The 27110-nt window shown below is 46.2% G+C and overlaps 2 protein-coding genes across 2 annotated transcripts; both read left to right on the forward strand.

Annotated features, from left to right (window-relative positions):
- The first annotated feature begins 13677 nt into the window (after nucleotides 1–13677).
- DSEL (alpha/beta-Hydrolases superfamily protein) lies at nucleotides 13678–16353 on the forward strand. Its single transcript, XM_008813962.5, has 2 exons — nucleotides 13678–14356; nucleotides 15476–16353. The coding sequence occupies exons 1-2, from the start codon at nucleotides 13766–13768 to the stop codon at nucleotides 16088–16090; spliced, it is 1206 nt and encodes a 401-aa protein (XP_008812184.3). The 5' UTR covers nucleotides 13678–13765; the 3' UTR covers nucleotides 16091–16353.
- Nucleotides 16354–19024: 2671 nt separating this feature from the next.
- Nucleotides 19025–20873, forward strand: LOC103723146 (adenylate-forming reductase 06235). Its single transcript, XM_088715406.2, has one exon. The coding sequence runs from the start codon at nucleotides 19078–19080 to the stop codon at nucleotides 20746–20748; it is 1671 nt and encodes a 556-aa protein (XP_088571532.2). The 5' UTR covers nucleotides 19025–19077; the 3' UTR covers nucleotides 20749–20873.
- Nucleotides 20874–27110: the final 6237 nt, after the last annotated feature.

Raw genomic sequence — 27110 nt, forward strand, 5'->3', positions numbered from 1 at the left:
GCCGCTTCGAGGCCCGTCCAACATTCCACATCATCTGTTGGGCCACCATGACGTTATTAGAAATACTCCTACCTCTCACAAAAGCATCCTGCTCCTGACAGATGATGCCAGGGAGGAAGGGCTTCATACGATCCATCAGTATTCTTGCCACAACTTTGTATAAAGTTGTGCACAAACTGATCGGCCTACAGTGGCTCGGCTTGGCTGCGTCCTAACGCTTTGATATAAGCGTGACAAATATGGCCTTCCAATTGTCAGGCATCCTTGCCCGACTGAAAAAACACAAGACGGCTTCCACCACTGCAGTCCGGATGATACCCCAGTATCTCCGGAAGAAGAAAGGTGGGAAGCCAATGGACCAGGAGCCCTATCCTCATCCAGTGCCCAGATAGCCTCACGCACCTCCCCGTCCATCACTGGTCGAAACAACATAGCATTCTCAGTCATATCAATTTGGGAATCAGCCCCCGGGAGCTGGCTGGCAGGATTAGACCCACTATCCTCCGTCCAACGAGAGCAAAAGAATCGAGCAGGATATGGCTGATGGCTGAATCGCCCTCCACTCGGTGGCCCTGCTCACCCCGCAAGGATCGAATCATATTCCTCTGCCTTCTGATAACCGTAGAGCGGTGAAAGAAACTAGTGTTTCGATCACCCTCTCTGACCCACTGAATTCTGGATTTTTGTCTCCAGAAGATCTCATGTTAACGCAGGATTGAGTGGTGAGTGGCGAGAAGTCCCCGGAGGCTCACTATATCAGCCTCGGGGAGCACGCCCACCTGATCTTCTCTTCTTTGGAGGTCAGCAATCGTGGCCTCCACATCCTCCAACTTCCTAAAGATATCGCCCACTACCTCATGGTTCCAACGCCGTAGCCATCGCTTAGTCAATTCCAATTTACGTGAGACCCTCTGCATGGCATCACCGCGAACTGGCAGACTCCAAGCTCCTTGGACAATGTCTCAGGATTGAGGGAGAGACAGCCAAACCTTCTCGAAGCGGAAGGGGCACTGGTGACTAGAACCTGATATCGTCGAAATCAATTAAGGACAGTGGTCTGAAGCAATCCGGGGTAGATGACTAACCCTGTAGGAAGGAAATCTGATGAGCCAGTCAGTGGAAGCAACAGCCCTATCAAGCCGCTCCCACATCCTGGCTCGACCGAACTGGTTATTACACCAAGTGAACTGCGGGCCGGAGAAACCTAGATCTACTAGGCTATTACGCGAGAGAAAATCGCGGAACTCCCTCCTATCCACAGTGTCAATGAAAGCCCAACCTCCTCGTTTCTCACTCCCCTCCAAGATGCAATTGAAATCACCCACTATCGCCGTCGGAAGACCCTGAGCGATTAAGTGGGTGAGCTCATCCCACAAAACCCTCCTAGTCCGATGGTCAGTACTAGCATACACACCGCTCAAGACCCATGGTGCAACATTAGGTTCCAAAATAATCATCAGGACCTGTTGGGAGCAGTTATGGAATACATCGACTGTGGCCACACCCCGCTTCCACAGAGCCACAATGACCCCGGACAACCTTTGGGATTCAACTACATATGACTTTCAATCAACCTCAAACCGCCGTAATACACGACCCAGTCCTCTACCGGATAGTCATATTTCATGCAGAAGGCAGATCTCTGGGGTATGGATCTGAACCAACCTCCTAAAGGATGACATGAAGGCCGGCTTAGCCGGCCCTCTACAATTCCATGCAAGAATCCTCATAGGGAAAAATCCGAGAGGTCGGCCACAGGCACATCCACCCTCTAGGCCGCAGGATCCATCACCACCTCGTGATAAGGATCGTCCCACTGACCCTCATCCACACTAGCCCTGGACACGACTCGCAACACTGTCGCCTTCACCCGTTGAACGACCGTCGAGTGGTCCGCGGACCTGCTAACCGCCCCCTCAAAACCACTCGAGTCACCTACCCCGGGCTCCACAAGTGCAGGCGCGTCCCGCCCCACCAGAGGGTCCCTTATAGGGCAGTCTACGCAAACAGGGAACCCACTAGCCATAGTCGCGTCGCCCAAATCGAGCCCGCTCGAGGCACCATCCTCCTATCCCACATCCACCTCTAGAGGGCCTAGAGTAGTAGGGATCTCGGACGGCGGAACCACCCCCGGGGCCTGGGCCCTAAACTGGAAACCAGACGTACTGGGCCCCACCAGCTCGGCCAGCGGATCAGGCCCAATGGTAGGCCCCGTAGAGCCCAAATGGGCCGTGAACAGTGGAAGGCCCCCACCCACAGGGGCCTTCCCAGAGGCCTCCGCGCGTGGCCCAGCCAAATTGGGGCCCGCGCTGACCACGGCGCGACGGGCCTGGGAACCCGTCGCGCGGTTCACCGCATGCACCACGCGGGGCTCACGTGCCTTGCGGGCTCCCTTGTGGCCCGCCCGTCCCCGGCCTAGGAGGCGGCCCACATCCAATAGCGGCCCAGCGTTTCTGGGCCGCTTCTTCGACTGGTCCGTGTGCTGGCCCACCAACCCAGCACTCGGCTTGGCCTGATCCAACTGGCCGGCCCGAACCCCAGGCGGCCCAGTCCTACCCCCCCAGTCTCCGAGTCAACACATCCCACGAGTGTGTCGCCGACCGTGTCAACTCGGAAACCCTCTTCCTGCCCACTGGAAGACAGGGCCCCTACCACCACCAGCGGGGAGTGGCGACGGGCCACTTTGGTTGGCTTTTGCCAACCCTCTAGGTCCGGCGGGGACATCGGAGGGCTGGGCGAAGCAACCGGCGAGGACGGCCGAGAAGGGGGCAACCCAACTGAGGGCTCAACTACCTTCCCCGGTTGCGGCGGCCCTTTCTCCCGCGGCTGCCAGGCACGGGATGTCACCAACCACGGAACATAGATCGGCCCGGGAACCTCCTCCCCCGGTGCGCTCACTTCCGTCTGTGCCGGAACCCCGAACCGGCACCCTAGCTTGAGGTGTCCGATTTTACCGCACCGAATGCAGAGATCCGAGATGCTCTCAAAGACAAACGGCTACCAGAGAGCTTTTGTCCTCCCGAGTATCCGAATTCCTGGGAGGAGAGGATCGGAGGCATCAATCGCCACCTTAACGCGCGCGAAGCCCATAGCTCGGTGCCCCTCTATGACTCCGTCCACTACCAATGGCCGCCCTGCCTTGGCAGCGATTTCCAGAATGGTCGAGGTCGACCAATACTCTGGAGGAAGCCCGGGTAGCCGGAGCCAGACCACCACCGTCTTTACCGGAGTTTCCCTAGGTAGAAATTCCGGCCTCCACGGCTCCATGGCTAAAAGTTGCCCCGCCACCACCCAAGGCCCCTCCAACAGGGCGTGGTCCCGGACCTCCGGCGACCGGAACCGCAGCGCAAAGTGGTCTTCAGCTAGGGTAACCGCCACCACCTCCCCTATTTTCTTCAGCCGGGCAGCCACATCCTTGGCCACCCACTCGACCGACACCCGCTAGCCGAGGCTCCGATTGACCAACGCTAGTCCTTCCTACTCCCAGCGGGCAGCCTCGATGGGCTTCTCTGGGAGCTCGAAGACCGACGAGAAGTGTTGGCTCAAACGAGCCACCTCCATCTCCGTCAGCCAGTGAGTAACCCAAGGGCCAGGTTGCACCCGGCCAATGGGTCGCTCCCCTTTCCACCCCGAATTCATACCTTTTTCTTGAGCTGCAACCTCCGCCCACATCCTCGTCATCAGCACCGCCGGCAGCTCCATCGAATCCTTGCCTTCCACCATCGACGACCCCGACGCTGCTCCCCTACTGAGCCCGTCGACCCAACCATCGACTGCTTCCCCTTCTTTCGGGCCATTGGATTTCCTGAAACAACAAACAAACACAAGAGCCAGCAAACACGAAACCCGCCTCGATCTCCGCCAAACACCAGGCAACAGCAGAGCTTTCACCGACCACCGATGAAGAGAGCCGTTAGGTTTGACAGACCTTTCTCTCTCCTCAAAGTTTCTCACTCTAAAGAGCCGTTCGAGCAAGCTTTAGCGAGTTCTTGGATCCATTATTGTCTTTCAGATTGATGGAGGTGCTCTATGTCAGCAATTTGGAGAATGGTAGCAACATATTAGATTGGGATAAAATGTACCTTGTGATAGATTTTTTTAAGGGGAGTTAGAATTTAAGTTTTATGATAATAATGTTTCTATACAAAGATGTGCTTCGGTCACATCGATAAATACTCGATAACTTCCACTACATACCTCAGCCTCTCTCTTTCTTGCCATGCTATCGACTTATATTTGCTTATATTTTTTTTCCTTTTGGTACATCGGCTACTCACACTGCTCTTAAAGCAAGAAGCTACATAAAGCAAAAGGAACAAAGGACTGCTGAATTCAAAGGAATTCTCCAGAATGATGAACAGCAAATGAGGACTGCTGGTCCAGAGAAATTCTCCGGTATCATTTTTTTTTTCTTTTACTAACCCATCATTGCCCAGCATAAATCTAACACGGCCTGGGCTCCATGTTGAGTTCCTGATGCGAAGCTAAGCTGTGATGGTGAAGTTCCGCGTACGGTCTCACAAGTATGTATCAGAGCCTTGTGAGAAGAAGGGCTCAAGCTTGCGAGCTTGAGGATTTTAGCCACTTTAGATGGGTTGGTTGGGCGACCAATCTGAAACCATAGATCGAGCGCATCACACCATGAAGAACGCCCTGGCATTCAAGAACGGCATTCTACGATCGCAAATGCCGAGGTCAGTTTACAAGTGGTTCATGGAGGTTTGGAACCGATCAAAAAGAGCGTGATACTCTCACTCAAGCACGGGAGGAGGACGTGCTCAAAGAGAACCGGAGTGTAATCTCTTAAATGTGGGGCAATTACAAGAAAAGGGGCATGTTTTGCATATTGAAAATGGCATCTACGATCTCAAAGATGATATGAACCGGTAAATTGCTCTGACCGGAAAACATACAGTTTATCTTTGAAAATCAATATTAGTGTTCTGCCTTGTCTTAAAACTACTGTTCATGATGATTCACGCTTATGGCATCTTCAATTTGGTCATTAGAATATCTCGAAAAGTTATATGATCTGAATATGATGAAATCAGTCCTCTTAAAAAATTAGATCATCCTGATCCTTATTTTATTACATCTGTTCTTGCCTATAAATACAATTCATACAAATGTTTGCAAAGCTATGAAGCTATGAAATTTGTGCTGAAAACAAAGTAAATTTTACCATCTGAGAGTCATCTTAAATCCAAACTTTATATATTTCCAAGAAGTTGGATACATGAGGGATTTCGATAGACTGAAGAAGCTGTTACCATCTGCTCAAGGGTAGCTAATGAAAGATTGTCATATGTTTAGTGTTAAAATCTATTGATTGTGCCATATTTAGTCAGCTTACCAAACCTCACCTTGATTAATTTGTGATTGATTGTGCTAAACTTAGTCAGCCTTATCAAACTTCGTCAGCCTCCTAGTCTATATAAAGACTGCTCCTGTACATTGATGAGAGCACAAAAGTGCAATCGTCGTACCATCTTAATTAGTATTATAGTTAATCTTTAATGATAAAATTAATTAATTAACGTTGTATTTGTGTTTGAGTGTAAGGAATCCAAGAGACCCAATAACATTGGGTTTGAGCCCAATGCCGGGCAGCCCGAGCTCAACAAATTCCCCAGCTGCCATGCAAGCATGAAATCCTGCGCCGTCCATCAGATCACCTTCCAAATCAGTCCGGCATCAAGGCCCCGCGATCATTTCCTTCTCAGCCATCCAGCCAATCATCAACATCCCAAATAAATCCATTCCTCCCAGCCTCCCACAGTCCATCACGGTCGTCCATCCTCCCCAGCTCCAAGCTTCCAGATCCTCACAGCATCCCGCAAACCCAGTTCATCCCACGCGCGCCCCATTCCGTGCGATCACGGGAGACCCCAGCTCATCCCACGCGCGTCTCCTCCCTTCTAATTTCAAGCCGTAATCCCAGCTCTTCCCGTGATCAAGATCCAGTGCCCGGATCCACGGCATCTTCCATTCCGGATCAGCATCCTCCACGATCGGCCGCCTGTTTCAAAGATCCATAGCTCATCCCGTGATCTCATTCCACTCCAGCCTCCTCCGCCTCAGCCCGCGCCTCCTTCCTTCAGCATCGCGCCCGATTGCAGCACCGTCCCCGTGTCTTCAGCGCGTCCCAACCATGTCCCCGTGGCCTTTCATCCCGGAATCCCAGCGGCATTCAACCTCCAGCCCGTGATCCCACGGATTGACGCCCTCTCCAAGCCGTGATCCATGTCCCAGCAATCGGATCTCCCAAGACCAGCCATCCGTGATCAACACCCATCGATCCCGCAACCGTTTTGATCCATTGCCGGTTTCAAGGCTCGGGCAATCTATAAGAAGGGGAGGACGAGAGGAGGAAGGGGGAGCTCTCGGCTTGGTGGTCGGTTCCAAAGAACAGAGGAAGGAGAAGACGAGCGGGTCGGGAGAGGAGGAGTGTTCATGCTCTGTTTTCAAATAGAGCACAGTGCTTTGTTTTGTTTTTTTTTTCTTTTTCTTTTCATGTTTAGTTTTATTTTAATTAAGAGCAATGTATTGTTTTTAGTTTTATTTTAATTAAGAGCAATGTGTTGTTTTTAGTCTGAATTATAATTGAGAGCAATGTGTTTTGAGTTTGAGTTTTAATTGAGAACAATGTTTTAAGTTTTAACTTTAGAGAATTTTATTTTGGTGGAGAGTTTTACTTTTAAAATTTTATTTATGCTGAAATTTTAATTTCTTTTATGCAATACATTAAATCTTCTTTTATGAAATTTATGTTTGCTTCAATCCTCTTAGTTTCATCTATTTTAATTTATGCCAAAGCTCTTCTTTGATTAGTTAAATATATAAATGCTCTTTGAATCTAAGTACATGTCTTCTAGTTAATTTCAATTAAAAAATATTCTCCGGTAGACTAGAAAATATGTCAATATCTCCGAAGTAATGTTTTTCTTTTGTTATTCAAAAATCGATTTTGAATCCGAGTGAATGTTGTTATTTTTAAGCAACTCCAATCAATTTTGACCCGTTCACTCTCTCTCTTCCATTAAATTATATTCTCTATATTAAAACAATATAGAACTCTTCCCCTCTCTCCTTCACGAACTCTTCCGTCCTCTTTATATTAAAACCATATGTCCGCTTCCTTACCAACCCTTGACCTAGCCGGAATCCGTCTCCTCCACTCCTCTTCATGCTCCTTCCTTTTCCTCGAGGAAAACAAGTGGTGGCGCCTTTCCAGTCGACATCTACTCCTCTTCGACGCCTCCTATGACAGATCCCCATGTTCTCGATCTCTCTTTTTTTTCCTTTTCCCTTTCCCTTTTTGGGGCTATTTTGGGGTTTCTTTGATTCAGATTTAGGATTTCTTGATGTGGGTTTGGGGTTGGGGTGGTTATAATGACTATCTAATCTTGATCCAGTTGTTAAGAATAAAGGAAGATAGATGCAAATCTTGAAGATAGATTCCGGCGTCATCAGCTAGCAGATCCTGTTCCTACCAAAGATGAGGGAGTCAAGCTCCTTGAGCATCATGCTTCTGGTGCTCCTGTTCCTCTATGGAGGCGGCGGCGATGCGCACCAAATCGTACCTTCAGAAGTTTTGCGGGTAAACTTAGCAAGTGCAGTCTCACTCTAAACCCTAGCAACAGCACGTCAAAGTACCGTCAGAAGCTTGGCTAGTAAACTTGACAGGCATGGTCTCGCTCCAAACCCTAGAAGCAGCGCGTCAAACCGTACCGTCAGAAGCTTGGCAGGTAAACTTAGCAGGCACGGTCTCGCTCCAAAGTCCAGCTGCAGCGCGTCAAACCGTACCGTCAAAAGCTTGGCGAAGATCTGCTTGGTAGGCGTGGTCTCGTTCCAAATTCTCACAGCTTCTATTCCTACTCTTAATCTAGCATAGTTGTTTTTCGGTATATTTGTAATCCAGTTTTCACGACTGATCAGCTTGCAGACGACTTCATCAAAGCTCATCTCTTGGCATCTTTCGATCTCTTGTTTCCAAACTCAAGTTGGTGTAAGTCGGTATGCCAACCGACTAGGGCAGGGGCTGGGTATCCAGTCTCTGCTGATCAGGAGGGAGGTGCTGATTACTCGGCATGCTGCCAGAGTTATCTTGGAGCCACAGTCTGTTTGGAGTCAGTTGATGGTTGCCTGGTATGGCCCTGTTGGAAGTAGTGGGACCCCACCTGGGGGTCAGAGGGTGTCTCCAGTTTGGCATGAGATCTGCAGGTGCATGCCTTTAGTCTTATCGAGATGTAGGCGGTTGATCAGTGATGGTCAGAGGGTGGATGTGGTGGGGGATGCTTGGGTGGAGGAGCTCCCGTTGATGCGGTGGCCGACTTTAGTCGGTGTTGAGGTCGTGGAGGGACTCCGGGTGTGTGACCTTCTCCTTCCAGGCGGTGCGGGCTGGGATACCCACCAGATTGATCAATTGTTTGGGAAGCCACTTGCGGAGCGGATTCGGTCGCTCCCAATTCCGAGGCACCCCTGTCCCAATGTCGGTGTGTGGAGCTCGTCCTGCAGGGCTAGAGTCAGGGTGACGGACGTTTTCTATGCTGACCAAGGTGAGGACAGTCGGGGTGGATTTCGGTTGGATCTGGTGATTTGGGCTGCACCCCAGAGTGGCCTTATTCTTCTGAAAGGTCGCCTGAGGCAGACTACTGACGAAATTTCTGTTGTGCGAGAGGGGGATGGGTATCCACCCTCAGTGCCCGGAGTGTCAGACTGATGAGTTGCTGGACCATGCTATCTTCCAGTGCCACCGGGCCAGGAGGATCTGGATGATGGCAAGTTTCTCCACGGACTTATGGCACCATGCGGCGGCCTTTCTTCAAATTCTTCGACGCTTAGCCGCGGCCTCGCAGTCCAGACCGGAGGCGATGCGGGCAACGTATACTGCCTATCAGATCTGGCTAGCGAGGAATGCATGGACCTTTGGTGAGAGGAGCCCCACACCCGAGGTGGCGGTGGAGAGGGTGCGGATGCTAGCAGTGAAGGCCTCTCAGACGATCTGCTCGGATAAACCTTTGACAGCTCGGGACATCTGGAGCTCTACATCTACTCGTGGAGCGCCCCGTATGGTGTTTTTCACCTAAAAGCCCCCACCCCCTAGTTTCTCAAGTCAATTTCGATGGATGTGTCTTGTAAAGCGGCAAGTGTGGAGGTGCGGTTTTCGTTGTTAGGGGCTCGAATTCTAGGTGATCGTGGCTGGGGGCTGCCACTTGTTCGACACATCGGTGCCAGCGGCGAAGTTGAGAGTGGCTTGGTCGGGATTGAGCTATGTTCAACGTGCTTTACTGGGGCGAGAGGTCCTCTTGGAGGGCGACACTGCGACGGTCATTGGGTGGATCCTACAAGCATCGGGTGGGATTGGCGATTACCACCCACTACTGAGAGACATCCGGGCTATAGTTTGTGATGGGTTGGTGATCCAGGCGAGGCATATGTTCAGAGACGCCAATGGGGCTGCGGATTAGGTGGTTTCCTTTGTTACCAACCACTTTGGGGGCCATCTATGGGTGGACGAGACGAAGTTGCCTAGTGCTCTCCATGATATATTACTTTTTGATTTTCTTTAGTGTATCTGTACACGTTATGTATGATACCTCCATTTCAGCAAAAATAAAATTAAAAAAAAAAAAATCAAGTTGGTGCCTACTTTACCACCTTGAATTTGAGGGGGGATGTTAGACTCCATTGATTGATTGATTGTGCCAAACTTAGTCGGCCTTACTAATCTTCACCTTGATTAATTTGTGATTGATTATGCCAAACTTAGTCGGCGTTACCAAACTTCGTCAATCTCCTAATCTATATAAAGGCTGCTCTTGTACATTGTAACAGATAGACAAAAATACAATTCTTTTTCTTTATTCTTCTGTTTTCAACATCTAGATTGTAGGATTTTTATAAAATCAGAGTTTTGGTAGCCCATAGGCGGTTCTGAATAAGGAGAAGAAGATATTGGCTTCCTGATATATGCTTATATCAGTGACAAAAGGAAGGCAAGCAATGGTTCCGCTCCAGCCAGCCAACTACCCAACCAGGAACAAGGTTACGAGATTCAAGGATGTGAAATAGAGGAGCTAGCCTGCTTTCATTTGTTTCGGAGTTGACATAGCTCAAAAATCTCAACTTCTTGCTTACTGGAAACCCGACATAGTTCAGAGTGCGTTCGGTTTTGTCCAGACGGACCACGTTCCTTCGAACAGGCTAAATATAGGCCACAGCATTATTCAGGTATTAGATGTTGGGCCCATCAACTTTTCAATTCTACCAACTATTCAAACACTTCTCAACCATCCGTCAGAGCCCGGCATGATTAATTCAAGTATGGTTTCAGCATGCATGATCTAGACCTGCTTAAATTTTAAATATGTGCTCTAGGATGAAGAGTTTCTCCGATCGGAGTCGTGTCGGAGAAACTTCCTTCCCTATCTCTATAGTTTATAGTTCATTACCCCCTTCGGTCTTGAGTTGGCCTGATTTCCAATTGCCATCTTGTACCTTGTCTACTTAGGTTGGATATGTTAGCTAAGGGCAGGGTTTGCCAGAAACAGAGTATATAGGTTGAGAGCCCCAACCTGACCAGTTAGGTTCGAGTTTGGCTCAGGCTAAGGCAAACACTAGGCTGGGTAAGGCCCTTCTCCGTGCGATTCTTATTAGTATAAAATAGAAATTAAGGGTGTGTTTAGTGTACGATCGGAATCAGAATCAAAATTGGATTGAAAATGCCATATTCTTCGACGTGTTTGGTTCGTGACTGGAATTGGAATCAAAATTAGAATGATATTTAAATACTAAGGAAGAGTCTAGATTGAATTTTGAGAGATTGAACATTTCTATTCATACTTGGAATTGGTTTAGGAATAAACTTCTCTCAATAAATAGCTGAATTGGAAGTCACTCGTTTCCATTCCTTGTTCCAGTGTCCAACTTTCCCAACCAAAAATGCCCTAAGGCTATTGGGAATGTTCATGCATATTGACATTAGAAACTAGAAATATTAGCCTTGAACGTGCACCAGCTGTGCACAGAGCCTTTCCTTTGTTAGATGTACTTTAATGGGTGGCGGAGTGGTATAACAACGTTTCGACGAAGTTGGATGCAAGTGTTGAGGTAGGGAAATTGCTGGCCAACGTATGGTTCCACGTCCTGGAACTTGGAACCCCATCAGATGCAACCCGTGGGATTTATATTAATGGGAACCATCATTTTCCATGTCTAGAGTGAAGGCAACTTCACTAGAGATTTGATGGTTAATGAGGCTGCTGTATTTTGTATTATACAAGTAATTTTCTTTTATAGTTTTTGCAAAAAAAAAAACTTAATTCTTGATTTTGTAAGAAAAATGTAGAGATTTTCTTTTTTGAGCGTCAAGAGACATATTGAAAGGTCCCCCAATGATTTTGTCCCTAGGTTTAAGCAAGAGGAGAATGGCAGTCCAAACAAATATATATTGTATATTTAAAATATATTTGTTCTACATTTAATAGATATGTATAGGGTAATTTAATTTTTCGTACCAGCCATTTTGTATTTACATGAAACTGACTAAACCATTCAAGAAATTCTAAATCTGTGTTGCCCAATTTTTTTCTACAAAAATGCTACCTAAAAATCAAATCCAACTTCTTTTTTACAAAATCAGTAATTAAGTGAACTTTGTATGCAAAATTCACTTTTTTTTCTTCTTCGTAAGCTTTTTGACCGATCTATTAAAAACAAAAAAGAAAAAAAAAAGTAATGTTACCTTGCTTGTCCAAAAATGATTGATATCGTCTTATCAGTCATCGTAGGCTTTCATTCTTTATTAGTCATATTGTTAGGCTATATATTGATGTATATATTGTTGCAACGGGAATATAATATACAAAGATTTTATCTTCTTCTCTTGTTATAGCATGGTACTGGAAAGAAAAGAAAATGGAAAAAAAAAGGGACTCGTGAAATGTTATTTCTAGCCAACCTCACTTTTATCCTCGTTTATAAGAAGTTTTTAATATGCTAGACCATTGTGCTCGTTCATTCAGTAGCTCTGACTATATGGCCGTAAGATAGGGGTGATATGGGCTAGCCTGAAGGTCGGATCACGGATCCAATGCTCTTGAAATTTTTGTAGTAGTTTGCACATTGGGCGCGTCTTGCAGTCGCACTGATGGTAAACTATGCCTTGTCCATGCATCACCAGTGTGGATGTGGCTCGTGCTGTAAACTAATCGGATTACCAAAACCCAAGTGGAAGCAGAAATGCAGATAACCCAATCCGTCAAGGTCTACATCAGAATGCTTGATCCCTTAATTTCCTACGGAAGAAGCCTAGTTGAGAAAATTAGATATAAGATTCTCGATCTGCAAACAAAGAAAAAAGAAGCAACATTACACACGTACGCAACTTCCCGCAGAAACTTCGACAAATTTCAACCCTCATTATTAGAAGCAATGCCCGTCTATAGGTGGTCTGGAAATGAAGTGTAGTGTTTAAAGAAAAAAGGTTGAATGTTGGAGTATTTCATGCCTTACATAACTTATGCGTCTAAAAATAAATATTTGACCTAATCACGTGCGACTCGTTCCAAATTAAAATTTGGCCTGCCATCTTGACTGAGGACATTCATGTGCTTCTTTTCCGTACAGAATTCTTGGATATTTTATCAAGCAAGCTCACCCTTATAGTTAAAAAAAAAAAAAAAAAAAAAAAAAAGGCTCTTGGCACTTTCTTGTGATCAATTTCATCAAAACATCATTATCATCATTATCATCATGCACTTCCTTCAAGTTATATATAAAACCCACGATCTTATCGGTTCCTTAATTCTATATAAGTATCCATAATTTATCCAGCGAATAACCAATATGCGACTAAGCATACGCCTGCATGAGTTCTATATATGACACATTTTTGGGTGTGAGCTGGACAATTTTCAATAAATCCACCAAACTGTATTGGGGCATTCCATAACTTTTGTAACCGATCAAGGTTACAATGCAAGGATCAAATAAGCACGGATCTTAATGCATGATTTTTACCGTAGAATGCTGCGTAGCACTTAATAGCCACGATCAATACGACACGTCATATTTGATAGCCTTCTATTTCTTGATGGCAACCATCAAATGCTGCATCACTCCATAGCGCATACAATTAATGGATCATAGTAAATTTTGGTTCAGCGTCAAGCAAATAAAAACTCCCGCAACTTTGGGTACCAAAACCTTCAGCTCCTACCTAACGTTTTATTAATAAATTAATAAAGGAGAGAAACTTACTCCTCCATTTTCCTATCAAAGAAATACATGTCGGTAAGCAAATTAATCCTGAATCAGTCCCTTGGGGCGCGCTGCCAATGTATAGCTTGCACGCAATGCCCTTTCCTATTTTCATCACCTGGCCTTAGAAGAAATTTTTCTCTCTCAGAAATCAATCGTTTTAATCCTTAAAAAATGGTGAGTCGATCCGAGTCTTCCGGTTCTTCATATCAAAAAGATGAGCCTATCCTTTCAGATATACTTCTTGAATCGTAGAAGCATCCCCAAAGCATCTCACTGTTCGAAAGTCTATTTCATGGTCAGGAGGCCCACACACCAACTTACAAGGCCAACCAAGTCAGCAAATCCTCCAACAAAATTATAATAATTATCATATAATAAACAAAACAGCCAACTAATGCCAATTCCAAGCACCATTATATAAACATGTGCAGCCGAACTTAGATGGCCTATAACAAAACAACAAATAGTTCCTGTCCATAGGCTAATAAACATATTCACCATGTTGAGAAACATAGCCAAGAGGTGGAGGGAGCTCAATGGCAAGGATAACTGGAAGGACCTCTTGGATCCCCTAGACATCGACCTCCGCCGGAACATCCTCCTCTACGGCGAGATGGCAGAGGCGACCTACGACGCATTCATCACCGAGAAGAAATCCCGGTATGCCGGCGACTGTCGGTATGCCCGGAGGGACTTCTTCGACAAGGTGGCGATATCGACCGGCCAGCATTCTTTGTATCGGGTGACGAAGTTTTTCTATGCGACTTCGAGCATCGACGTCCCCGATGCGTTCTTGATAAGGTCATTGTCGAGGGAGGCGTGGAGCAAGGAGTCGAACTGGATGGGATACGTCGCGGTGGCCACCGACGAGGGGAAGAAGGTGCTGGGCCGGAGGGACGTGGTGGTGGCTTGGAGGGGGACGGTGCAGGCGCTGGAGTGGATCAACGATCTTGACTTCACGTTGGTTTCGGCTTCTGGGATACTGGGCAAGGGGTATTCAGGTGATCCGCAGGTGCACAGAGGCTGGTTGTCCATCTACACCTCCGACGATCCCAGGTCGCCGTATAATAAGGATAGTGCGAGGAACCAGGTATATTTTTTAATCTGCCTAAATGGGTCGAGATCTCTAAATGATCACAAGTTAAGTTTGATCCGAATGCCTGCTGCAGCATGACACGGATGACTTATTTTGCTAAGAAGTAGAGGTTATAATAATCACATGAAATCGCATATACTAGAGATCCATAATTTTTTTCAAAAGTTTATGTTACTGTAAATCCTGATATCGAAAAATAAGGTGAAGAAAAGTCTTACTTCTAAATGTTGAGCTCAAATCCAACTTGTGTTTTAATATAAGTTTAGCACTTATATATTCATTCCTTTATTTATTTGATATAATAAGGGAGGGTTATTAATTTTTATTCAATTTATTAAGATAATAAATTTTAAAATAATACAACGAGGAATTAAATTAATTGGGATTGCTTGAAACGACTTTCAATAACTTTATCAATTAAACTGATCGACATCCACCAAAAATTTAGCTATATTACTTATGTTGTTGTAACAGCCATATTCAGAAATAATCTGTTTCAAGCTTTAATGGAAGTATTGGATTATCAATAGTGACTGTAACATATATATATCACTTTTGACACTATTAGAAACCCTAAGTGGGAACCAGTGGATGATCATCATCCTACCACCAACTTACCTGTTTGTTAATTCTACCTGGTATTAGCATCCAGTCATATTACACGCCATGCTTTAAAGGCTAATGTATAGTTTTCTCAGTCGGCACCCACTACACATGCTTTACATATGTCCCGTTTTGTTCGACAACTAATTACTTCCAATGGAGGCACGGACCGTGGACTATAGGCTTTCTTTTTTCTTTTTTCTTTTTGGTAATAAAGATGGACTCAAGATCTAATTGACTTTCCAATTGTGTCATGAACCAACGACGATCTAAATTCTTATCTCCAAAGTAAACTTTATGAGTTTACCGAAAACGAAACTTTATTCTTTTCTGAAAAAAAACAGAAGAGTAAAGGCAGGGCAGTTTTTCACAACACTATCAACATTGCTGAGTTTTAACGTAGGAATCTTTTGTTTACCCCCATCACACAACAAAGTAAAAGAAAGCTAGATCTCCTTTCGTTCTAAGAGGCACACTCCTCATTTACGTAACTCCAAATATTATTTGCAGGTTCTGAGGGAGATTGGAAGGCTGATGGACGAGTACAACAAGGAGGAGACCAGCATCACCGTAACTGGCCACAGTCTGGGCGCTGCACTCGCCACTCTCAATGCTGCAGATATCGCTTCCAATGGCCTTAACAAATCCAACGCTCGTCCAAATAAGAGCTCCCCGGTCGCTGCCTTTGTCTTCGCCAGCCCTCGAGTTGGAGACTCCGACTTCCGGGAGGCCTTCTCCAATATCCCAGAGCTGAGACTGCTCCGAATTCGCAACGTCCCCGACCTAGTCCCGAACTATCCCCTCTTGGGCTACGATGATATAGGCGTCGAGCTCACGATAGACACTCGAAAGTCCCAGTACTTGAAGAGCCCCGGAAACTTGTCCTCATGGCACAACTTGGAGGCGTATCTCCATGGGGTCGCCGGAACGAATGGGGGCAAGGGCAGGTTCAAGTTGGAGGTTGACCGCGACGTGGCTTTGGTGAACAAGGGCTTGGATGCATTGAAGGATGAGTACCTGGTCCCAGCTTCGTGGTGGGTGGAGAAGAACAAGGGCATGGTGAAGGGTGCTGATGGGCATTGGAGGTTGATGGACCATGAGGAGGACAGTGTACGTGACGGTTAGGACTAATTCAAACCCAAGGGTGATACATGTATATACGATGCCACTAACCAAGATGTTGAAAACAGAGAACCAAATGAATTAATAATAATGTGCATGCCAGGCCTATCCCATTTACTTAATAGCCGTAAGACTCATGGCATAACAGAGTTCATGAAGCCATTTCAAATTTGTTTTTCATTATTGGTTTTTCACTGGATTATTTGTCTTTGTGAACTTCGTCAAGCCCCAATTATAAATAATAATTAATGGTTACTGTACGTGCAACTGCATGATGCTTTGATTTTACTTTTTAGTACATTAGCGATCAAAATTATTTGTACAGGAGGCGGGGCGAGAGCGAGAGGAATCGTATTTTATGACCAAGATGAATACCTAGTGGACTGCAAATTTTGGATTAGCTTAATTTTGCTAGAACAAGCACTAACATCGAATACGGAAAAGTCTTAAGAAAAAGTCTTTAATGAATCACACTGCACAACTGACATCTGGAAAAAAGATACCTTGATTTCAAAACACTGCACAACTGACATCTGGAAAAAAGTCTTTAATGAATCACAATAGAAAACAACCTGTAAATAAAGATGACAAGATGAAACCAAACAAAGCATCGGGTCAACAGCTACACCACCAAAAAATAATCAGCCCATGAGGTCGCGCTGCGGCATGGGCTTCTTCTTCTAGTAGGAGTCTTCTTTTTTATTCAATTTCCAATAAATCAAAAATATTTAGGCAATCCGATTTTGATTAGAACTTTAGGATTTTGTCTATTTAACTCCTCCTCCTTCTTCTTTAAAGACCATCCATGGTAAGTCTAAGAATCACCTCCAATCTCGACGTTCGTTCGCCGAATCTTTTTCCTCAATTCGTCTCTAAAAGGAGCCCTCAAAACCTCGCTAGACCGAGGTAAGATTTTCTAACTTCTCTCTCTCCTCTTTTCTTTTGCTTTAGGCCATTTATTCCTTTGATTTGAGCTGGATAATCACCGGAATTCAATCCAAAATATGGTGCCCTATTTCGGCGTATCCTTTCTCCCATGTGCACTGCCACCGGCCGCCGTAATAGGCCGAGCTTCGCCACCTCCCGAAATCTATGAGATCATGTGGCTATCGGTCGGAGAGATTGGCTATGATCTAGGCCAATTTCTCCCATGATTCATCTTGTCTTCCTCCTTTCTTTCTCATGCTGGCCGGCCACTATCATCGGCAAAGCTGTGGCCGAAGGATCCTATGGCCTTGTCATGTGGACAATCTGGATGATGAGTTTGGGGCGTGACCAGAAGATTTTTTGCCAATAAAGATGCGACATATCTCGGGTGAGTCAAAGAGGCCTAACAAAACATCTTAGGAGTAGGTACACAGGAGTCTCATCCAGAGCACACAATGTTGCTCGTCCCCAGCACCGTTTCTGAAGGTTATCCACAGTTGACAAATTGTTGTACAGCAAGAGCCAAAAGAGAGGAGCTTTGGCCTTCAATGGCATAACTCTCTACCAAAGAAATAATTTTTGATTTTTTAAAAAAGTATATATATACGATGTTGCTACCCAGAGAAGCGCGCGTTTTGGTCGATCAACATACGAATACAACATATGGGGTAGAATCAACATACGAATGTGTCATACATGCTTATCTCACACATTGGAGAGATATAACATATGTCTTATGCTGCAGTGGTCGATCAAATTATCCGAGGAGCATAAGATGCACCAATATCCCTGCTAGAAAAGGCCTCACGGAATGTACAGAGAAAACAGCATATTATCAGCTAAAAGTTGGCATACACTGACTGAGAATTGGTCAGTTTAATTATCAACATCTCAGATGCCAACGATGGGATTTACGATGCTAACTGTGGAAAGAAAATTACTGAACAAATGGAACGAATGCCGGCTTGTGCATGGATGGATCACATCCAGAACATAACTGGCATAACTTATGTAAATTACAATGATAATAAATATACTGGTGGGGCGGCTCGTGATCTTTCATCGCACGATACCGTTTCACGATAAAATTCCCATTTTCCCCAATCAAGAGAAATCCTAAGCAATTTTTTTTTCTTCTGAGAATCCAAAAGGACGGCTATTCTTGATATACAGGATTTATTTATTAACTCTACTGAGGCAAGAGCAAGAGACCTATATTCACCCTCGGTACTTGACCGAAAAACCACAGATTGTTTCTTGGCAGACCATGAAACTAAGTAGGGACCAAAAAAAACACCATAGTTGGAAGTAGATCGCCGATCATCGGGATTGCCAGCCCAATCCGAATCACAAAATGCCTGAAGATGAAGAGAATCCTTTGAAAACCAGAGACCGAGTTATTCGTATCTCCAGATACATTAACACCCAATTAGGTTTCATGCTCGGACCTAAGCTCAGGTTGGATTTGAATCTATATTTTTTAAAAAAAATTCAGATCTAAGCCCGACTCAAAACTTCAAAAAAATTTAGAACCCCTTTGGGTAAAGGCATGGCCCGACCCGGTTGCAGCTATAAATATTATATAAAATACCAAATTTTATTTTTATATTTTTTATTTAATTAATTTATATAAAAAAATTATTTTTATCGTTTTATCCGCTCGGATCCGTCCCAACCTACCTTCTCCCTTGCCCCGACCGCCCAGCCACAGGCGGACATGTGCAGGCGAGTATAGGCTTATGGTTCCTACTTGCGGAGGTGTCACCGGAAACCCATACTGGCCTGCCGCCCTAGTCAAATTTCTAAAATAATTAACTGCAAAGGCCGGAATGTCATCTTTTATGCGCTCGAAACTGTTATCGTTAGTAGGTGGACTAAGTCATACTTAATACACTATTCCAAGGGCCGCGCGTTCACGTCTATATATGACACCACCCCGCTCGACTTCCTCCCTCAAGGCAAACTTGCATCCTTCAATCCCGCCATCCTTTCCACTCCTTGCTTCCAGGCTATCTCTCACTCTCTCTCCCCCTCTCCTTCCCGCCCTCCCCAACTCTTTGGCCATGGAAGATCTTAACAAGGTGCCTAGGTTTTCTAGCTGCAGATGGGTTTCATTCGAAGTTAAACCCCGACAAGGCAGCCCATTTGACATGGAGCCTCCAAGCCAAGAGAACTGCAGCGACCGGCCTGTCTGGCTCCCATGGACTCAACGAAGCTCATTTAAAGTCTTCCCCACTTTATCTGAGTTCGGAAGGACCGCAAGCCGATCCAGTAGCCATTTCTGTGATCTCGATGACGACGACGTAGAAGAAGGCGACGCCTTCCCATCGAATGATGCACTACAAGTCGCCAACGATATCGAGAAACAACAAGCCAAGGAAGCTGAGCAACCCATACAAGCAACCAAAAGAAACCCTTCTGTGAGGAAGAGCAAGCCATCAGAGTCGCGCCTCTCTATTATTCTGCTTGACCAGGGACTTTTCACGGTGTACAAGCGCCTCTTCGCCGTCTGTTTCACCCTCAACATGATTGGGGTGGCTCTCGCCATCACCGGCCACTTCCCCTATGCCAAGAAAAGAGCAGCAGCCTTCGCTATTTATAACATCTTAGCCCTCACTCTTTGCCGTAGCGAGGCCTTTCTCCGTATCGTCTTCTGGCTCGCTGTTAAGGTGCTAGGGAGGCCTTGGGTTCCTCTCTTCATCAAGACCGCCGCCACTTCCTTCCTCCAATCCATCGGTGGAATCCACAGCAGCTGCGGCATCTCATCCGTCGCATGGCTCATCTATGCTCTCGTCCTCACCCTGAATCACCGCGAAAACACCTCTGACGAGATCATCGCAGTCGCTTCCACCATTCTATCACTACTGTGTTTTTCCTGCATGGCCGCGTTCCCGCTTGTCCGCCACCTCCACCACAACGTCTTCGAGCGGACTCACAGGTTTGCTGGGTGGACGGCTCTCGCGCTCCTCTGGGTGTACGTCGTCCTCACGGTTGGCTATGATCCAGCCACCAAATCTTACGACAATCTTAAAGGCTCCAGGCTCGCGAAGCGACAAGAGCTCTGGCTCACTGTGGCCATCACCATCTTCACCATCCTCCCGTGGCTGACGGTGAGACGAGTCCCGGTCTCGGTCACTGCTCCATCCGGCCATGCGTCCATTATAAAGTTCGCCGGAGGAATCAAAGCCGGCATACTGGGGAGGATTAGTAGGTTGCCCTTATCGGATTGGCACGCTTTCGGCATCATATCTGACGGCAAGGATGGGCACATGATGCTGGCGGGCGCCGTCGGGGACTTCACCAGGTGTTTGGTCTCGGACCCACCGAACCATCTTTGGGTCCGAGGAGTTCGCTTCGCTGGCCTTCCCTATCTGGTGAACATGTACAGCAGAGCGGTGTTGGTCGCAACTGGGTCCGGAATTTGTGTGTTCCTATCGTTCTTGCTGCAGCCGTGTGCTGCGGACGTGTGCGTGGTGTGGGTGACCAAGGGGGTTGAGCAAAACTTTGGGAAGGAGATCAAGGAGATGATGAGTGGTCATCCAAAGGAGAAGGTGATAGTACATGATACTGCCGTGTCCGGTCGGCCAAATGTTGCACAGATGACCATTGATGCCGCCAGGAATTGGAAGGCAGAGGTGGTGGTGGTGACCAGCAATCCCCAGGGCAGTAGGGATGTCGTTGATGCTTGCAAGGCTGTTGGTATACCCGCATTCGGACCCATATGGGACTCGTAGGTTCTACGGTCACATGATTTGCTCTCTTAGACGTTTTCCATATGTTTGGCCGTTGTTTATTATGTGTGACTGAGTCAGTTGAAATCATTAGTTCATAGGGTAGCCTCCATAGTGTCATCAACTTTGGTTCGTTGTTGAGCGAATAAATCAGGACTGTTGACATGTGGTTGTCGAGAGTATGACGTGTTACAACTGCTATCTATAAATTGCATTATTGAGGTAACTTGTAAAAGCTGTAACTTGTGCTTGATAAGCAAGTATATATGCATGCTGAGCTATGAGCTATGTGATTTTTTAATATGGATACTGATTTATCTCCAACAGTTTGCTATTTCCAGATGTATTTTTCATCACCATGGCCTATATTTTGGAGCTATCACGTTCTTTAAAGAATTTTTGTTTTTATGTACTGGTTCGTGTGAACTTAGATTAAGCCTTAGGCTCAATATACAAATTTTTTTAATTCCACTGGCGTGATGTTTGTTTTTTTTTTTTTAATATAATGCTTTTACTCACTTCTAAATTCCTCTTAGCATCTTTTTCTTACTACTGTTTCTTTTTCTTTCGGTATTTATTCTATATTTTAGGCCACCATATTTGATTTACTCCCACTAGCGTGGCATTCTACAGCTAGGCGCTTTCTTCCGATAAAAACAAGTTCATGATATCCATGAGGGATAGTGGCACTTCCACTGTATTTCTACTAAAATAACAGTGTAGAAACATTCTTAAAGTATAAAAAAATGATTGAAACTATACTGACAAGTACGTTCCTCTAGATCGGGAGCAAATGACGACTTTTGAAGTTTGACACAGGTTGTTGCGGCCAAATTAGACGTTGGGGTTTTAACGGCATTGATATATAATGAAGGAAAAAGGCGAGTTCCTTTGACAATGTCTTAAAGTTAGATATGGGTTGACCGAAACGTTCCAAGACTTGGTCAATGCTGTATTTAATTTATATCTTATGATAGTATAGCGTATAGGTCTTCGATTCCCTTCCAAAGAAAAAGCGTTCCGATTACGCTGCAATATGACCCCAACATATGAAATTGCTATTTGCGGAATAAAAATTTGCTTTTCAACAGGTTCAAAAGGAGTTGGATTTTAAAAACATTTTTCTTATTAGACATATATTAAACAATGTACATATTAGGTAATGGATGTTACAGAAATGTGTGCGGGGTATTATGTCACATTTCATTATGAATATATCAAACATAGTGCACTCCCTCTGAAAACTTCCGTGACTGGTCAAAATATACGAAATATGTTAAAGTTTAATAAGAATCAAACTAGGTCCAGTCTAATGGAAAATTTGTGACGAGGGTTCGCTTAAGTATACAAAGAAATAAAACACCATTTTGTTCATCGGTGGTTGGCTGAGCACTGGCAGGGACGACAGATACCACTAACCCCGCCCGTTCTTGTCACCAGATTGCCACATTTTGGGCGAACTAAGCCGTGATTATTAGCAAATGACTGGTAGTATCTCTCTTATATAAAAAAACGCTATGTTGTATTAAAGCTAGGCCTGTCAACGGGCCAAGCTGCTCGGGCTCGGCTCGATAAAAGTCCGGCTCGAAATCGGCTCGTTAGTCAAACGAGCCTGAGCCTGAACCCAAAATGAGGACCGTTTAAATCCGAGCCCGAGCCCGAACAACAAACGAGCCCAAACGAGCCCAAATTAGGGCTCAGTCCAATTAACAATTTAATTGAGTCCCAATTAAATTTGAACTCAACCTAATTAAAATTTATTTGGCATAATCAATTTAAATTCCAATCTGATGGAACCCAGTTGGATTTAGATCAGACCCAACCAGGGCTAACCTAAATCCATTTAATTTCTTTAAATCGAAATAGATTGGTTCGGATTCGGACTCAACTCATTAACTCGAACCAGCCCGTTAATCAATTTAAATCTCCTTTCTTCTCAGTTTCTCCAGAGCCTTCCCAACCGGCCAACCCCACCTCCACCGCTCCACGGCTCCACCCCCACCCACGACTCCATTCTCCTCGCCCCTAAGCCTGAAGCCGATGCCCCCCCTCCCCGCCCTCCCCTCCAACAACAGCTACGACGACGACGATGATGCTGTACACTTGAATCCGGATCCCAGCTCTCCGAGGACGAGAACGACGACACCGCCCTCCCTTCCACCTCTGCACCCGCCTCTGGTACCCTTCCTATGCCTCCTCCTCTTCTTTCTCTGCCCCCGGCGGGGGAGGCAACAAGCGCCGCCGCCCCAACCCTCGTGCCCCATCCGGCCGTTCCCGCGGCGAGGTTCCCCCTACCCCCCAGCTTTCACTCCCTCCCCCGCGGCCGAGCTCGTGGCGCTAGCGGCTGTGCCCGCGGCCGATGCCCGTGCTGGCGGTGCTCACGGCTGCCCCTTCTTTCTTCTCTTCTTCTTCTTTTCTTTCTTTCTTTCTTTCTTTCTTTCTTTCCTTCCTTCTTTCGTTCCTCTCCTCCGACGAACCGCTAATGGGGATGGGGATGGGGATGGGGCGAGCTTCGGCTAGGATGGGGCGAGCTTCGGCTAGGATGGGGCAGGCTCAGGCTCGGGCTCGAGCAAACGAGCCTTACGAGCTCAAGCCCGAGCCAGGCTGTGTCAAGCGAGCCCAAGCCCGAGCCCAATATAGGGCTTGGTGCTGAGCCCGAGCCCGAGCTTGCATTTTTATGGAACGAGCCGAGCCGAGCCCGCAGAGGCTCGGGCTTGGCTTAGCTCGTTAACAGCCCTAATTAAAGCCCCAATTTCATGCCATACGTGCTAAGGCTGCACGTTTGATAGGAGGAAAGCGCACAGAATAACGTATGTTGGTCAAATCTTGTCACATGCAGCACATTTGTCCTGCATCCCGCTGAAAATAGCAAGAATAGTCGGGTTAGGACTTGCCCAATTCCATCATCCATAAATATCATGAGTCCTCACAACGGGCCGAGAAATGGTCTACCCGTCCACAGGTGTACGACAAGCATCATAGCCTAGCAAATCAAGAGATTCGCAGAGATTCCTTCCGGTGACAGAGTCTCTGTCAGTTCATAACAATGATGATGGTCTGCATTGTTTTTTTTTTTTTGATATATCGACTGCTCACACTAATCTTATATGAGCACAGCCAGCTGAATCACTAGAAAGTAGACTATACAATGATGAAGAAACAGAAGCATGCCCAGTCTAGAGGATCTCTCCAAAATGGTGAACAGCAAAATAGGCGATCTATTGGTTTTTGGAGTCGGGTCGATCCGCCCATGATGGGTCGACCCGATCCATTTTATTTGAAGGAAAACAACCCTTCAATGACATATGTTGGATATCTCATAACTACCAAAGGCCGTTATTTTCTACCTCTATATATACTGGTAGTTGCAAAATAGAAAAAAATAAGAAGAGAGAAGGGAAAACAACATGCAAAGAAAAACCAAAAAGCAGAGTAATATTTTTCCATATTTTTTGGCAAAAAGGGTTCTTGAGTTGTGATCAGCAAGCGTTTTTCAATTCTGTAATTACGCTTATGACTTGTCTTCTTCTTTGAGTTTCGCCTGTTTTCTATCGTCTCTACTTTCGGAATTGGCCTGACCCGGTCCTACGAAGCTTGTCTTACGCCCCAACGTAGTTAGGGTTTGTGTAGAAGTCAATCTTCTCAAGGAAAACCTTCCAAATCGTGTTTGGATTGGATCTACTGTGTATGGATCACTAGCAATAAATCGTGATTCGACCGAAAACTGGTGATACAATCCGATCTACAACAAGTAAGTTTATTTCGATCTATTTTGATTATGATAAATTTTCAACATGATCCAATCAGCAGCTCTGATCGCCTCATGAAACACGTACACGGTCTGGAAGGCATAACACTCCCTTTGCAATCGCTGGATGTCGTGCAGAAGTGGATGCTCAGCCCCCAGCCCCGCCTTCAGGATGCACTCAATCACCTCGGATGAGTCATCCTCAAGGATGATACGCTTCGCCTCAGGCACTTGTTTCGCATAGGAGAGCCCCTCCCACACTGCCCTTATCTCCGCCCCAAAAACTAACACCTGCACCCCCCCTGCAGTGACCAACTTGGAATCCTAGTCTTCGATTACGAACGCCACTCCAGCTCTGTCTCCACCCATAGGCAAGCTACTATTGAAATTTATCTTGAGTTGGCCAGGGAGTGGAGGCACCCAAGAAACAAGGACATACCTAGGTGCTACTATAGCGGAGAAGGGGTCCTGGATGTCCCTAGCCGTCCCTAAAGAAACCACCACGGTAGCCTTAGTAACCTCTGCAGGCTAACGGAGAGTCCACTCCACGATGGACCTTTGGGGTGATCCTCGAAGACTCTCCCGTTTCTATCCATTCAGATATGATAAGCCAAGTAGACGACAGCAATATCTCACCCAGTAGTGCCCAAGGACTATGTAGCACTATGTAGCAGACCTCACGAGCCGAATAAGATCTCCAGTTGACACGGTGGGCCCCCATAAGGGGAACAAGGCCCTCCTTCAGATCCATGCGGCCCGTGGGCACTCAATTAGACCATGGCTGATAGTCTCCACCGGCTCCAGGCATTCCATGCACATCGGAGAGACCTTGAGCCTCCTCCTAGCTAGCAGACTCCTGGTCAGTAGGCAATCTCAGGCCACCTTTCAAGTGAACAAAGCCACTCAGGGGTATGCCCGTATCCTCCAGATCCATCCACCATCAAATCATCTAAAGGCCTTGCCACCCATCACCGCACATAGATCCGTAGAGCGCACCTTGGACCTTCCTGTGGCTGCCCAACTACGCCTGTCCACCGAAGCACCCTAAGGTAGTGGGATAGTTATGAACCTCTCGGCAAGCTGCGTCTTGAATGCCTTCCTGATCGGCACCTCATCCCACCGGCCCTCTACAGGGATGAGCAGATCGCTGACTCTGAGCCCGGCCACCCTCGCCGCATCGACCATCATCGGCATCTGACCTAGTGGTAGCTCTGTCACCCACCTATCCTCCAAGACATCAATGGACTGTACATCCCCGATCGCCCACTTGATCTCTGATAGGACTAAAGAGGCATGAGAAGAGATCTCCCTCTAAATAAAGGAGTAGTGACGCCCGGCCCGGAACTCTGCCCCCACCATGAGCGCCCCATATTTAGCTCTCAATAAGGTGCTCCACAGGTTTGTTCGGCTCCAAGACAAACCTAGTGGTGTCTCTCGTAGCTAGTAGAAGTTTACAGATTGGAGTCATAGCCTCGTTCGTTGGTGGGAAAGCCAGTAGCTCTTCTTTCTTTAGGTCTCAAGGTATCCTCATTAGAATTGAAAAATAAGCCAGAGACAATGACAGAAGTAGGGCAATCTCGCTTTTTTACCTGTGGTTGATCGTGAAGTCGAAAACACAGGCTTTGGACGATCCACCTTCAAGCCTTTCCTCCTCACATCCTCCCGCCTCGCTACTAGTGAATGAATCCCCAAGCTGCCTTGTCGGAGCAGTTGACAGACCACCTCCCATGCCACCAGGTGAGTGCCTGTCCGGCCATCTCGCCTACCTTAGTTGAAGCTCCTGAATAGCTGCTCCAACGACCTCTGCAGTGACAGTGGTGTTAGATGTATGCCCTAAAAGCCAATCTGGCTGACACATTATTTATTCTGAGACATAAATTTGTACTTGACTTTATTATTATTGAATAATAAATGGGTATCTTTTTCATTCATATTGTTTATGTGTCTATGAATCATCCAAAAAATTAATAAAATGATGATACTCAAGAGTTGAGAATTTGAGCCATGTATCATCGGTGATTAATTTCTAAATGCTCCTGATCAATGGATCATCACGAGGACGGTGATCGATCCGATAAGATCACTGCACAGATCGCTTTCCTTACGGATGGACGAGACTCGAGTTCACAGTGTAGAGACACTGAAGTGATAGTGCAGGTGCTTGTTAGAGAACAAGGGTACTGAGCGTGACTAAGATAACAAGCCACTTGGATGTCTATCCACTCATCAGTGACTTGCTTGATGTTGCAGTAGTGTGACTGGTCCTTTGACCTGCGGTGATTCGGCTACTCACAGTGAAGTTATTGTAGTTTAACTACACATATATATGGTCTCTAGTCATATGGGTCCTTGTAGTGTAGATTGGCTGCAGTAGGTTCACTGTAGGAGTAGGGTATGCACCTATATGGAATCTATCGACCTTGATAGATGAGAAGTAATCCTATATGATTTATAAGACTGAGTTCTAAGACCTTGGCCAGGGCAGTATGTACAGTGGAGAAAGAGTTTTCCACTCTCGAACTCAAGTCGAATAAATCTAGACATATGACAGACGACGGGGTTTGATGAGTTATGCATGACCTTCGTTCTGTAGGGATCTACGATAGAAGGACTGTAT

Source organism: Phoenix dactylifera, chromosome 1 (genome assembly GCF_051530095.1).
Source record: "Phoenix dactylifera cultivar Ajwa chromosome 1, Ajwa_hap1_PhDact_Kaust_v1.1, whole genome shotgun sequence".
Taxonomy (NCBI): domain Eukaryota; kingdom Viridiplantae; phylum Streptophyta; class Magnoliopsida; order Arecales; family Arecaceae; genus Phoenix; species Phoenix dactylifera.